The 14735-nt window shown below is 47.9% G+C and overlaps 1 protein-coding gene and 1 long non-coding RNA gene across 2 annotated transcripts in view; both read right to left on the bottom strand.

Moving 5' to 3' along the window:
- Window positions 1–7797, bottom strand: part of LOC144109715 (uncharacterized) — a 54870-nt gene extending 47073 nt beyond the window's left edge. The window contains exons 1-3 of the mRNA XM_077642513.1: window positions 7789–7797; window positions 7216–7239; window positions 6397–6409 (exon numbers count right to left, since the gene is read on the bottom strand). Of these exons, the coding sequence (XP_077498639.1) occupies window positions 6397–6409; window positions 7216–7239; window positions 7789–7797 (46 nt within the window). The remainder of the gene's footprint in view (window positions 1–6396; window positions 6410–7215; window positions 7240–7788) is intronic.
- Window positions 7798–8519: 722 nt separating this feature from the next.
- Window positions 8520–13280, bottom strand: LOC144110078 (uncharacterized). Its single transcript, XR_013309693.1, has 3 exons — window positions 13145–13280; window positions 11957–12033; window positions 8520–8550 (listed from the first exon to the last, which is right to left on the bottom strand). It is a non-coding gene; the product is annotated as an uncharacterized LOC144110078 (long non-coding RNA).
- Window positions 13281–14735: the final 1455 nt, after the last annotated feature.

Below are 14735 nucleotides of genomic sequence, written 5' to 3'. Positions count from 1 at the left end.
TATAGGTTCCGTTCAGCTGTAGTCTGTCGGCCTCCGGCTTTCGCTGCCGGAAAGGAATGCACGCGTCATTGATTGACAAAAACGATCAGCTGATTGAACGTTGGCCCCGCCGCGGTGGCTCAGTGGTTAGGGCGCTCGACTACTGATCCGGAGTTCCCGGGTTCGAACCCTACCACGGCGGCTGCGTTTTTATGGAGGAAAAACGCTAAGGCGCCCGTGTGCTGTGCGATGTCAGCGCACGTTAAAGATCCCCAGGTGGTCGAAATTATTCCGGAGCCATCCACTACGGCACCTCTCTCTTCCTTTCTTCTTTCACTCCCTCCTATATCCCTTCCCTTACGGCGCGGTTCAGGTGTCCAACGATATATGAGACAGATACTGCGCCATTTTCTTTCCCCAAAAACCAATTATTATTATTATTATTGAACGTTCATTTAGATCAAGTGGGTGTACCCTATAAGTTTAGCCGCTTATCGTATCTGTAATGCTAGAGCTTTACCGCAGATGACTGGTACTTGAATGAAAGGCGCTGCATTAATAGTCCGACCTTGCGTGTCGGCGCCTCACGTACCCCCGTGTGCACGCATGATTATCCGCGCTGGGAAATTTTTTTCACCTCTTTAATGAGCCAATCGTGAGGAGATGCATGCGTAGGGTACTTAATTCTCAGATATTTTAAGTGTTTGTGGAAGGTCTAAGCATCAAGCTGTACGACAGTCGGCGATGGCAGAATCGGCACTCTCCTCAATCGGATATGCCTGTATTACTCGAGCAATGTGTTCGTGAGGGCTTTCAATAGAGAGCATGTTCCAATCAATCAAGCGTTTTTCAAACTATATCCGCTTTCCACTGCACGGAACGTAATGAAGACGAAGCTCTTGTATCGCGCTCAACTAACACTTCGCCAAACACGTACAGCACATGCATATATGCGCGCGTCTGAGCGCATACTGGGAGCTGGAATCTGCGGCCGCTCTCATGAAAGGCCGCGTACACCATCGCAATATCAGCCAGGCGCACGAAATTAACAGCCGAAATATTTTGTGAATTATGACTACATGCGATCGTAATATGAAGCGAGCATTTGTGATTGCGAGGTGGTGAGACGACCGAATTGCGATCACAAACACGTACGCAAAACAAATAGATAAACAGCGAGAACTATCGCAAAAGGTGCCATTGCAGGCGATACAGACGATATGCACCGTGGTCTAGTCGAAACAAGCCCTGCACCGCGCAAAACATCTTATGAAGAATTGCGGTCCTTCTAGTCACACATAAAAATGGCCGCGCGCGTTTCTCGCTACCATATCACCTCTCCGTCGTCTGCTAGGTGCCCGAGCGCTGCCAGCTCAAAACCGGCCTGGCGAGTCTGGCTGCCCGCTGGCTGCGCGAAAGCGCCAAGAAAGAAATAAAACGAACGCGTCCTAAGCAGCCACCGGAAGTGCGCGGAGCAGCCCGAGAAAATCGAGCGCCTGGCGGCGCGCTCTGGCAGATAATCGAAGAGGCCCAGTGTGTTTGAAGAAGGACATGGATGATCCGAAACCATCGACATCTTACGCCGTGGTCGAAGAAAGTCTGGGAAATAAGTCCAAGAGATCAGACTTATTCGGATACTCCTGAGAACGCCAGGCGGCCGAAACCTCCCTTTAGTCTCATTCATATATAGATTATATTAAACCAAACAGCCAATGCTCGTTACTTCGTCTTCGAGACGGTGGAGGCCTTTTTTGTCTCCGCTTTTGCAGGTGCCACAGCACACGGGCTTTTTCGCTGTGGTCACAATGTAGCGGCACAGGAGATAGCGAATAACCGAAATATTTAATGGTAAGTTTTGCATTATTCCGTTATTGCTTTCGACGTTCGACGACCTCTTCGTTTATCTGCCCTCTTTGGTCCTCCAAAGTCAGTACTTGCAATGACTGCACTTCAAGAACACTGCTAGTCGTCCACAAGGATTGCACCGTTTGCTTCTAGTCACATCACAATAACTCCGCAAATGTCATACAAACAAGCAACCTAATGTCGTCGTCTTTTGCCTTAGCCATTAACAGCCGCTAAAACACTCAGTCGAAGATGTCTAGCTGGGTTTAGTGAAATCTTACTATACACAAGCGCAAAGACTCTGATTCTTTCTTTTCTATAACTTCAACCGAGCAGCGTAAAAGACCAAGACGTGTATACAGAGTGTTTCACCTATGTCTTAGGTCAAACACCCTGCATATGGGAAAGAAACAACGAAATTGCTTGAGACAAAGTGAAGTTTGGGCAAGTTGGTTGGAAATTACCGACACAACGCGAAACACGAGGATAAGACGAGCACACGGGCACAGCATTTAAAAATATTGCGAGTATCCCTATTTTACATGAACTGTTCGGCATATATCCCCATTAATGCGCCGCCGCGGTGGTCAGTGGTTATGGCGCTCGGCTGTTGGTCCGAAAGAGGTTGGTTTGATCCTGGCCACGGCGGCCGAATTTCTGTGGAGGCGATATGCTAGAGGCCCGTGTACTGTGCGATATAGCAAGGACCCCAGGTCGTCGAAATTTCCGGAGGCCGGGACTACGGCGTCTCTCATAGCCTGAGTCGCTTTGGGACGTTAAACCGCCATAAAAAAACCCATAAATGCACATACTACGATAATTACAGCCCGATCGAGGTATACCCCCAATTCTGTGAGCTGAATGCCGCCAGCTATTCATCTGTCTTTAACCTCAGTCTGCTGAAGGTGACCCAATTAAGTACACACTGCTTACAGACTTGCCGCTGGACTATAAGCAGTGACACGCCTTCGCACCTTTATGTGTTTATTACCCACGGCGCCATTGCGAGGTATTAAGTGGGGGGGGGGGAGAATAACAGCCTTCACGCTTAAACCTTTGCACTGAATATTTTCTCTCAGCACAACCTCCGGCGTTACGCAGTTTCCGACTACCTAACAGCCTAACGTACCACATTTGCTACTCCTAAAACCGCGTAATATGACTGCGAAGAGCGGTTTTTGCAGCGATAGCTGTTGCAGTGCAGGGGTGCATCAGGTCACTGCTACACCAGTGGTCACGTGACTAAACGCCTAAGCAGCTATCGCTGAACATCGCGTTACGCAGCCGTAACTGTCGTGTGAGTTTTTTCATAACCTGAAAATTTCGATGACGAAGGCTCGAGTTACGAGTGCAGTGTTCCAGCCACGGTCCCGCCACCGTACTCGACCTACAGCTGCACCATCCAGCTCCACCTTTCTCTGCGCTTCATTCAGCGCCGTCAACACCTGCGCAGGGACGCCTTTGGTTCCAGGACATGTTCTGTGTTTTAGGACTAGGTCTCCTGATGCCAGCGAAAGCCCTTTGGCCCGCAGCTGCACTTTCCAGTTTGGCCCTGTGGTTTACGAAGTGGTTCTTACCGCTGCCTGATCCAAGAAAAACGAAGACGGCAGCTCCGACTACAGCCAAACAAAACAAGAGGGCGATGACACCAACCATCGATCCCTTGCTGTCGCCGCCTCTGCAGGATGAATGAATGAACGAATGAATGAACTTTATTTTCAACTTGAAAGGGGATGGACCACAGATGAAAAGATACAACTATGTAGCTTGAAAATGTCTGTGGCCCAGTACCGAAACAACATAAGCAATAAGGTGGCATACGGGAAAGCTCGCAAACAGAACCATTTAAAACGCAACAAATATATGTAAAAAGAAAAACAAATAAAACATAAAACAAAAAACAACAACATTGGAGTACCATTAAACACAAAAGTGGCACGACACTTGAAGCTAGTCGGTTCTACTGGCAAAATGTAACATTGCTGCAACTTTAATGAGTTATGATGCTCACCTGACGTCCGTCTTGCTAACTGAAAGCAAACGGCTTGTAGAGGTGCGGCGCGAAGCATTCACGGGGAGGCACTTGCCTACAGCTGTACTGTCCTAAGCCATCACGATCAGCCTGCATACGCCCACGGCAGGGCAAATGCCTCTCCCAGGTCTAACCCGGTCCTTTGCCTGCTGCGGCCACCGTATGCTCGCAAACTTCTCAATCTCATCCGCCCGCCTAACTTTCTGCCGTCCAAAGTAAGACTCGAGTATTGCAAACAGACACTGAAATCTTTCTACACTCTGAACCGAAACCCGAAACAAAGCCAAAACCGGATCCAAGTGCGTAACTTGATCACCCTGACGCACGGTTATTCCGTGCCGACACTGTGGCTGGTGATCCTTCTGTTTTAGTGTCGGAGGAAATAATGTTTGGCCTTTTGTGGAATGAATATTTGTGGTAACGCATTTACATCACAACCGGTAGTCGCTGCGCCTATTTTAGAACTTGTGGGGCGTGCTTCGCTCAGGTGTAAACGTTGGCAAAAGAACTGACTTTTCTACCCGGGTTCGAAGATTAAATGGGGCGTACTTTAAAATCAGCTCATGAAAAAACAGACGCCTCCCTTATAAAAATGATCCATATACAGTATATAGACATCTTATAGACTCTAGCTACTTTCCTTGAGATATTTCTTTTTGTATATTCGTAGTCTATAGACTGTCTACAGACAAAAGTCTACTAAAAGTGCATGGCCATAAACCTATAGATTGTCTATAGACTGTCTATAGGATTTTTATTGCCTATAGACTGTTCTCTAGGCTTGTCTATAGAGTGTCTGTAGAGCTTATAGACAGCAGTCTGTGGACAGTCTATAGACAGTCTAAATAAATTTTTGTATGGGCTAGACTCATGAAAACCACAGATACGAAGATAACGCGACATTACAAAGGCATGTCTTTATAATCAGCCGCTTTCTTGTCCAGATAAGCCATTGGCTAGCAGATGAAGATTAAAGTTTTCGATTACAGCGTACTTCGGCGCCCTCTAGCGTGTGCACTGAATGACAACTATGGTTGTATCACGTGTGCACTGACGTCACGGCACACATGACCCGATCTCACTGGATCACAGGGCTCAGGTTCCATTCTAGAAATCGCCTGCAAGCAAATATACCTTGGCAAAGGCTAGTGGGCACGGGAATATTCTATTACAACAAACTAGGGCGTCGGCATGAACGCCGCATAAGATCCCGCTTAAAATTTACGGCCGCTGCAAGAGAGCACACTCTAAACAAGAATACGCCTGTACGGGAGCAAAAAGAGAGTAAGCTGTCGTCAGTGCACTCCTTTTCATAAAAGGGAGTGAGGACAGCTTACTCCCTTCTTACTCCTTTCTAGGTAATTAAAGAGGAAACAGCCCGAGGCTGTGGACTGGCGTCACAGTGACTGCTAACTCTGCCCCGTGCAAACAGCGGAGAGAGGAGGGTTGGGAGTGCAGGAAGAAAGAAGTGAAACGACGGTAAGAAAAGATGAGGCGGGTGTGGCAGCCATCCTGATCCCCCCCCCCCCCCCCCCCCCCCTTCCTCTATCTGCGAAAAGGGTTGATCCGTAAGCTCGTAATAACTCTATATCCCAGCTTTTAAGTTAAATGCTACAGATAACAATGTGTTATTGGTTACCATCGTGCTGGTAGCTGCGCGCCTTGAATCCGGGGTGGCTTTGCTGCGGACTTATCGTCTTAATTTAGGGTGGGGGAGAGACGGTGATAGCTACAAGCTCCCTAACCTCGGCCCCCTTAACGAAGCGGCCGTTTATTGCGCACGAGCAGAAATTTGACTCTTTCTGAACGAAAAAAAAAATTAGGAGGGCACTTTGTTGACCTAAGGTGCGGTGAGGGGAAAATGCTTTAGCGCGGTGTTGCTGCTTGTGCCACTGATGTGTGGTTAAGGTGTTAATTAAGTACATAATTGTTTGTGAATCTCAAATGCTGGAGACACGGGAGGGGGGAGGGGGGGCGTTTGGGAGGCATCCGTCTGAATTGACGCCTTTCTGAAAACACTCTCCAGCGCCCTAGACAAGGAGAACTAACTGCACATGCGTTGGCAGAAAATAGCGTAGCCGTTAGCACGCTCGGCTGCAGAACGGAAGGATGGTGGTTCGAATCCCATCGTGCACTACGATTTTTTCTTATCGAGTTGAAGAGCGTAACAGACGGACGTGAGTATCAGCCATTAAAGGCTTCCGCCTTAAGATCAGCAAGCCATTTATGCGCCTCGTGGCCACCCTGGGACACTCACAGAAGTGCAAGAGAAAAAAATAATACAGTGCAAGGGGCAAAGCGTTGAGGACGCCAACAAATTGAAGGGATGGGCAAGCATGAGGCTTGCAGTAGTTTGTCTACCAACTACTGTTGGTAGTGAAAGACACGCTTTCGTGACACATCGGGACTTTTTCCTGCCTTTGATTCAACGGTTCATCAGTAGTGTCCCAATGACATGGGATTTCTTCTGTAATTTTACACGCGCGCCCTTGCAGTTTTCCTGCTTCTCACAGCGTATGTAGGCTTCAGTCAAGACTTACCCTCCTTCAATGGCTGAAACAAAAAAAGAATAATACCGTGAGAGAGCGAAATAAAATTGGCTGTGGTTTAGCTCTGGTTAAACCTGGTTGAATTGCGAAAGATTGCTTAGCTTTCGCCTTAGAATTTAACTGTTCCGAAGCAGTAGAGCAACTAAATTCAGATACAGACTCTTCGTCGGTAACTTCCATGGCGAGACTGATCAACCAACGCGTAGCGCACCGCTGCATATCCCAGTGAAGCCACCACGGAGCGAGCGCAAGGCGAGGAGTCGTCATATCAACGGAGAGACCACCTGCTAGGCGCGGCAACGGCTCGGGGGCCACGGCACACGCGACGAGCGGCTCCCTTCTAGCTGCGGCGGGGAGCAAGCTGACGTCACGCGTCGTCATAGCAACGCAGAGAGCCGACGTCACATTACCTGCCAAGCGCAGCGCCGGCTCTGGGGGGACCACGGCATACGCGACGGGCGGTTAGACCTGGCGTAGTACTGCTTTCGCAATAAATGGCATATATCTTGATTCTAAGAAAGCTTCAGTTATGCATTAAGGAGAATAGATGTAGATTCTAGATCCCGCAGTACTGAAGCATTAGCAACCCGAGAATGGGTCCAGTAGAGGAAAAAACGGCCCTAGTGACTTTGGATAAATGGCAACTAAACATACCAGTTTAACGTTCGATGATATAAAGAGCGGTTAAACTACATCGATGGTGTCTGTTACGCAGGGTGGGAAAGGCCGGCGCGAAATCCGCGATGGAGTGTGCGCATGCGGCAGGAGTGCTTCCTGCTTTTGCTACGAAAACGAGGATGCAATACTTACTGGATACTTGGCTTGATTCGACGCCTGAGAACGAAGAAAGGAAAGAGACGTTACAGTTCGACGCGTTATTAAAGCGCATTATCAAGCAACCGGTACGCTGCACTTACCACTTTTATCTCAATATATTCGCTAGCGACCTTATATGTTTCCCTCTCCCCGCTTTTTCTTCGCAAGGCCTTTCGGGGCTCATATCGAAAAGAAATGGCGTTAGAAGGCATAATCAAAGACCTGCCAGGCAGCAATCTCTGTCGTTGAGACCAGGCATACCGATTACAGTGTTTAGACCGTGGTCAAAATTGCGGAAAAAATGCATTCTTTCGCATGTTTCGCCATTCGTGCATTTCTTAAGAAGCGAACAGGAGGCATCCTTTTCAAATATTTCCGCGATCAACCGCAAATTCTAAGCGAGATTTAGCTACAATTCGAGGTATGCGTTGCTCATGCTGGTATCTTTACTAATACTAGCAAGGGTTGGAGACGAGAGATGCGGCGTTGAGGGAAATTTTAAGCGGACAGAATTCGGTATGTCGCTAGGTCCCGGCTGTATGATCGCTGAGGCAAAAGAGAACCTACCGCGTTCATCCCCTACTTAATGCCATACTGAGGACAGGATTACCTTGGGCTCTCAATGTGGAAAATGTCTCAAAACAGTCTGGAAGCCGCGCTCCTATTGGCTGATATATCCGACGGTCAGGGCCGACCGACAGGAGCGGTGCTTAGAATCTGTTTACAGATTGAGAGAGTAACGTAATTCCGGCCTAGGACACCGATGGGGAGTGCATCGTCACTGGTGCAGCCTATACCCAGATGTGATGTGATCGTGGGAAAGAGGAAATTCTCCGCTTTCCTATCAACTCAGCATCTCAGTCGCATTGCTTAAGAGAAAGAACAAAGCCCACGGCCCAAACCATAATGACCACTCCTATAGTAAGCCGAATAATATGACTCGAAAAAACCACAATTTATTCGTTCGTTAAATGGCCCCAAGAACTTTTGAGTTTCTAAAAAATATGACCTAGCTTCAGTAACTTAAATTTTCCCATGAGGCACTTGGTGGTTTCTACAGACTGGAATGAGTAAGATTTGAGAGAATAAAGCGAACTTATCAAGATAGGCCGGAAATCACACACTTTTGTTGCAGCATGTATTTCTCATTGATATTCGCACTCCAGCAGATCACAGTTGAGTACCTACACATAATTCACATGCATAACATAAGCATAGCGAAGTAAAAAAGAAACATCCATAAATGCATTGGGCGGGAAGTCCCCAAAAGGAAAGTGCTGCAGAAGCGGCGAAACTTACTCGACATCTCCGACACTTGCGACATATCACCTGAGAGAAACAAAAAAAGGGCAAAAGTAGAGCATATCATCAGCCTCATTCTTAAAACAGGCTATTAAGTTTGGTTCGTTGGTTAATTCCTAAGCTCATCTTTGTTCCCTAGGGTACAGATGAGCCGATGATAGACGGAAAATGTACATCGCCTTTATTTGAAGATATTACATGAACATGCCAAGGAATGCTGGGGAACTTCAGCTCGCCGAGCCTGCTCCGACGACTGGCTTGACTAAATAAGTTTTCCTACTAACTCAAGGAACGGCGCCTAGCTTGCACTACCGATGCCTTGCTAACTGCGCGAGAAATATGTGTGCGAAGTCTTGCTAAGCCGGATCATTTCTGTCGACTATATAGGGTGCATCAAGGCGACTCCCACCACCCTGTCGGAGCGCTACGCTCGTATAACGACACCCACAGGCTCTCCGCACCAGACAGGGGACACAACCTCCTAGGTCTTCACTGTGTGGTAACACACGGTGAAGACGTTGGAAATTGTGTCGTTGTGTCAGTGGGTGTCAGGTGTCAGTGTATTTCAGGTTGTGTCAGTGAAGACACACAGTGAAAAACTCTTAAGCCTAGAACTGCTTAATTCAAGCGCGCGCATCATGTATACACATCGGGCAACGAAAGGACGGCGTGGGTCGAGGTGGCCTATCAAAACATTGCAACAACTTGCACTACTATCTATAATTAAGGAGCTGTTTTCGAACAGCTGGGTCGAAGCTGGACACCGCGACCTCCCGTCGTCGCTCGAGGTCAGTGAGTTGCCACTCTGATGGCGGCTGCAACTCAGAGCTATGTAGATTATGCGATGGAAATCAGCTCTCGGGACTCCACGTAGAGTATATTCTGGCGATAACAGCCCAGGGTGGATTAATGTTAGATAGCTGGGGGAAATGAAGGTGCGAGATTGTAGCTGGCTCCACGTCACCGGCTCTAATTTACTGAACGATTTGTGAGGCGGGGGATAGTGGAGTGAGATCTCGTGGTATGTGATCATCCGGTCACGGGCACTCCTTGGCTCGGCGGCTTGCCCTGTAGATTGGCGTACGTTCGAGTGGTGTCACGTGCGGGTTCGTTGCCTGAATGGCCTGCGTGCGCAGAAACACATATTAGTTGAATAGGCCTAGTGGGGTCCTGAGAGAAATTGAGAATTCTGTGAGGGACGCATGTGTCTTTCCTTTGGCGAAGTTTCTCATCGTAGTTTCTGAGTCACTAAATATGAGTGTCGCAGTGATGGAGGAGATAGAAAGGGCAATTGCTGCTTCTTCGGCTTATAGCGAGGCGTTCGTTAGGACCGAACCAGCTGCTGGGGCTGAACGATTGTGCTAATGGCAAAGATCGGCTGAGCACTGTATTCGGCGGCATCTGCATAGACAGCGTCCGTGTATTGGTTACAAAGCTTGTGTAGTACTTAGGCTCTTGCCGCGCGTCGAGCTTGGTGGCTGACTGGGTGCATGTTCTTTAGGGGTGGATGGACAGTTAGAAGCTTTTGGGTGGCCCCGAAGGCGAGGTATGCAGGTCTGAGATTGCTGACTGGGTTAAGGCTTAGGTTCTTAAGGATGTTGCGGACTGTGGGGGTGGAGGAAAGGTGTTCAAGTTGCGCCATGCAGTGAGCATCTGTAAGCTCGGCCAGCGGGTTATGTATGCTCATGATTAAGAGCCATGGTACGGCGGCGCCGCGGCAGGGAATAGGCAGACCCAAGTCATGCAGGGGTAGAACTGCCAGCTGCGTGGCATCGGGTTACATCACGCCGCAGCTCGCAGCGATTTCGTTCACAAAGTGAGCGGGCGGGCTTACGCCGTCCCACAAGTAGGCAGTACTAAGCGTCTCTGCCGACTTTTTTTGTCAAAATATTATTAAACGGTCGCAGCAACCACAATGTATATTCTGACACACAGGTGGAGCTTCTGGAGGAGGAGCAAATGTTGATCTATCATGACACTACTTTGCACCAATGGGAGGCGGCTGAATGTTCCTACTGCTCGCTGTAGGCCTGTTACCCGACGCTTCGTACATCCTAGTGCTGCCCATTCTTCGCTGCTTACGACAAACAACTGCTCCCCTGGTATTCTTACTTAAGGCATGTAGGACGTCGTAATCATCACTTAACACCGATGTCTATCATCTTGAGCGTCACTCGAAAAATACGACAAAGCCGATCCGAAAATACGACAAAAAGTTTGTCGTCCTGTCGTTACGACATATTTTTCTGGAGTATTGCGAAGTTGTCTTTTATCGCGACAGAACCTACTCTGTCGTTAAGACAGGAGAACTCACAATACTACAAAAAATCGTGTCGTTACTGTAGGAAGTGTTTTTTTCGGGTCCCAAATACTACAGTAAAATCTGTTGGGACAACATAAAACATTCTGTCTTGTTTTAGATAGGTACAAGATGGTGGAAGATAAAACAGAAAATTAAATCGGACAGTAATGCAGCGATGCAGTGAAATATATTTCGCGAACGGAAAGTGGTTGGTGTAATTCCATTTTCGCTTATCAATCTGTTATTACTATGAGGCTTTCCTCTGCTAGCCAGCTGTCGTCGCTGGCCTATTGCCTTGATGAGCTCCTCCTACATTTCCTTGAGCGCACGGGAGATGCTGCCCTTTCCATGTTTATGGGATAAGCCGATACAGATTTCAGCACTGCGTGCATCATGCACTGCATCAGACTGGCTGAAAAACCAATAAGCTACTTTCTATACGTGATTTCCTCAGATACCTCAGTATCTATCGAAAAACATAACAGGTTTTGCTGTTTTTGGGAGATAACAGAAATTCTTGTTGTAAGAACGGGGTTTTCTGTTGTAATAAGCAGTCTCCTGCCGTAACGACTGAACCAGTTTTGTCACAACAGGCAACTTCGCAATACTACAGAATAATCTGTCGTAACGACTGGACGGCAAAAATTTGTTGCATTTTTGTTTTGTCGTATTATTTTTATGCGTAGCATTAGAACCCCCATGTCGGAAAAAGGAGTCCGTCGGCAGTGATCACCGGAGCCTCCGAGAACAGCCTGCCGCGATTAGCAGGCAGCAAAGTGGAGAGAGAAAAATCCCCCTCTCCACTTATAGAGAGGAGAGTGAGGCCGTAAGGTGGCTGCCACGGGAAGTACCAGAGGATGGACGCAGGATGTTCTGAGGCGGGCGGAGCAATGGGCACCATCTTTGCTAAATGCATGGGACAATATACTCCGTGCAGTCATTTCTGTACTCAGCTGAAAACTGTCACGAGGTCAACGAACAAGCAATACTCATTTATCACCTTGTTAGGTGCGCGTCTGTTGTCAGGAAAGGGATATAAGATGCTATCGCCTCCATGATGGACAGCAGGCACATCGCGCTTTATTGTGTTCGCATTATCCGAGATCGGCGTCGTCGCAACAAGGTACTCACCCATGGTTCAGCCGGTTTTTGGTGCCCTAGTTCAGAAGAGGTTGAGTCAAGGTTGAGAAGGCACGGTTATCACAGCTCTGAAATGAGAAAAAAAATGTTACTGTAATGGTTGCCGCTCACAATTCGATCAAAAAGGGCGTTTCACCAGAACGGCCATATACGCCTCAGGAGAACTGCCATAAAGGCTCTCTTTGAAAGATATGGATGAACGGAGAACGAGGAGGTTCAACGCAAAGGGTAGACGCAGACCATTGGAATAACATAGAACTAATCAGGTAGATAAATGTTTTCTACAAAATAAAGAGATAAAGGAAATGCGCCGATGTTTTGTTGTTGCTTCTCAAGATTCTTATTGAGCTCCTCGCGCTCTCATGATGCGCTATGGCATGCCAATTAATTAGCACAAATGGCTCCCTGCGCTTTCATATCTTCGAGCAGCAGGCCCTAAGCGGGCTGTTTCATATTAATCTCGTGTGCTGTAAGGGCAACAAGGATAAGATTGGACGGCCTGTTGTGCTCTTGCCTCCCAAGGCGTAGGCAAGAGGTGTTTTGAAGGGAAAAGCTTCACTAAGCCAGCTTTTCTAGCCGTCAGCGGGGCCGCAAGTTTGACCTTGAATGTAGCTAGAGTTCATACCATGAGCATAACTGGTGGTATTCAGGTTCAACACCGAGTTGGTCCATAAGGTCAAGGTCAAAGGTCGAGGTCGAGATAGTTGGTGTAATAGCCGTTGGTGTAGCTGCTGTTGCTGACGTCATACGTATAAAGAGGAGGAGCAAGAAGTCGAGGGGTATCTAAGCGTGTGTGTGCGCGCTCACTGCCAGACGCCCGGGGTGATGGAAGAAGATGAACAGCCTGCTGCAACCGCGCGCCGAGAAGCCATGGTCGCGTGTGTGTCAGTATGGCTATCTATGGAAACCGCTCGATCACAAACGTAGCCAGGGAAATGCAGCTTTTCGCTTTCGACCAGGGTTTACCACAGCTAAACCACCAGCAATTTTTCTTTCTCAGAGGTGCGTTCCTGGCAGTAAGGGCTGAAATTAGCCGACTCAAGCTCAGCACCGGAAACGCAGCGTCTCCAAGTCGCCCCGAGGGTGTTAACCACTCCCTTACTCCAAATTCCGAGCCTACAGAGAACGAAGCCATGGACCGAGCCGAAAATGGTCCGAGGTAGGCAAGCTCTTACGCACCTCTTATGCGCCTCCGGGACGGAGAGTGGTCGACAGGTGGACCTCGGACAGAGTCGTGGAAAGGCTGTGGGCGACCACAGAACGGGGACCCGTAGGCGTCGAGGAACCGAGCTCCAGAGCGCTCGGGTAGCTGGGGTCTGGCTCGTGCAGTGAGGCTCTTCCTCGTCGTCTGACCGCCGCTTTAGAGTGCTTTCTTCTTTATTTCACGCATGATTCGCTACAGAATTATATGCAGGGAACACCTTTTTTTGCTTCAAATCACGATAATTTTATGCTCTACCCATCAAGTTGTATTTTCTATTCTATGTTCGATCTATTAATAGGTCAGACGGGTGACTGTGTGAACGAGAGGATGCGCAAGCACACAATAAAAGTTGGCGCCGGTGAAGATGGCAATCTTGCTTGGCACTGTAGTAGATGTCCTGGCAAATGTTCCCACGTTTCTCTGATGTCACCATTCTGGGCTATGGAAAAACACGGTAGGCCTGCAAAATCTTTGAGGCGTTTCTAATAGCCAAACATGGCGATGCTTGCGTCAGTTCACCATCAATAGCGCCGACGATAAAAGAACTTGATTATTTGAATAACCATGTTTGAGTGTCTGTCTTGCCTTGGCGCATGCGTTGAGATTACTCGGTTGTCTGTACTCAATAAAGAATTAGTTGTTAGTCCAGCTGTTGTCCTGCGTTGTTCTCTCCTTGTGTGTTCGTCTTTTTTGGATGGTTATTTATTCATTAACAATCCATTAATTTATGCGTATATAACAAAATTTTGTTCTATCCAGTCTAGAAAATGGAATTTATTTATCAGGGTGTACTGTGAGCTGTACTGTGTATTGTATCTTATTTTTTTGCGAATAAGCATTGCCGCTGTACCGTTGTCAAGTGCACGGGCGCCTGCGGCTCTGTCAAGATGTCGTTTGTGAGAGCTTTTACTGCCGGTCTCCAGTGTCGATCGTGTACCCTACTACGCAAATGAAGAGATTATTTTTATTATTAATATTCTTCTTATTATTATTATTAATATTATTACAACTGGTGCAAGTGTTGTATGTGTGTTTTGGTTCCTGTTTCAGTTTATCGTATTGTGGACGCCGTATCCTTAGTTTGTGTTACAATCGAAGCCATCGTTTTCGGCGCCACTTAATCAGTCGAAACGCCGGAAGTGGTTGTGAGTTCGGCTGCTACCGTGAGCGGCAGCAGGATGTCACTGCCTTGCGGTTGCCGCAGCGAAATATCCATTGGCTCTATTGCCCACTGCCGGGAAATGGAACGCGGCAGAAGAAAAATGCAGCCGCAGTTTTAGTTGCGCGTCTTATGCCACAGTAAAGAGGCGAAAAAAAGCTGCTTCATTACTCAGTGGACTTGAATAAAAAAACAATAGTTCAGAATCTCTTTTCTGCACCGCTGCAGTCACTGATGGCGGCCGCTGCAGCCGCGATGGTAAATAAAAGACAGCTAGGTTGTTTGCACAAGGCAGCGTTTGACATTTATCTTCTGGAAGAAAAGGAGCGGAGAGGAAAATTTGTGGTGTGCACTCACTCACTGCCATGCTGAATCATGAGGACGCCCGCAAACAACATCCTGTAAAC

Source organism: Amblyomma americanum, chromosome 11, assembly GCF_052857255.1.
Source record: "Amblyomma americanum isolate KBUSLIRL-KWMA chromosome 11, ASM5285725v1, whole genome shotgun sequence".
NCBI classification, from domain to species: domain Eukaryota; kingdom Metazoa; phylum Arthropoda; class Arachnida; order Ixodida; family Ixodidae; genus Amblyomma; species Amblyomma americanum.
The sequence above is the reverse complement of the archived record's forward strand: the minus strand, read 5'-3'. Positions and strand labels throughout refer to the sequence as shown.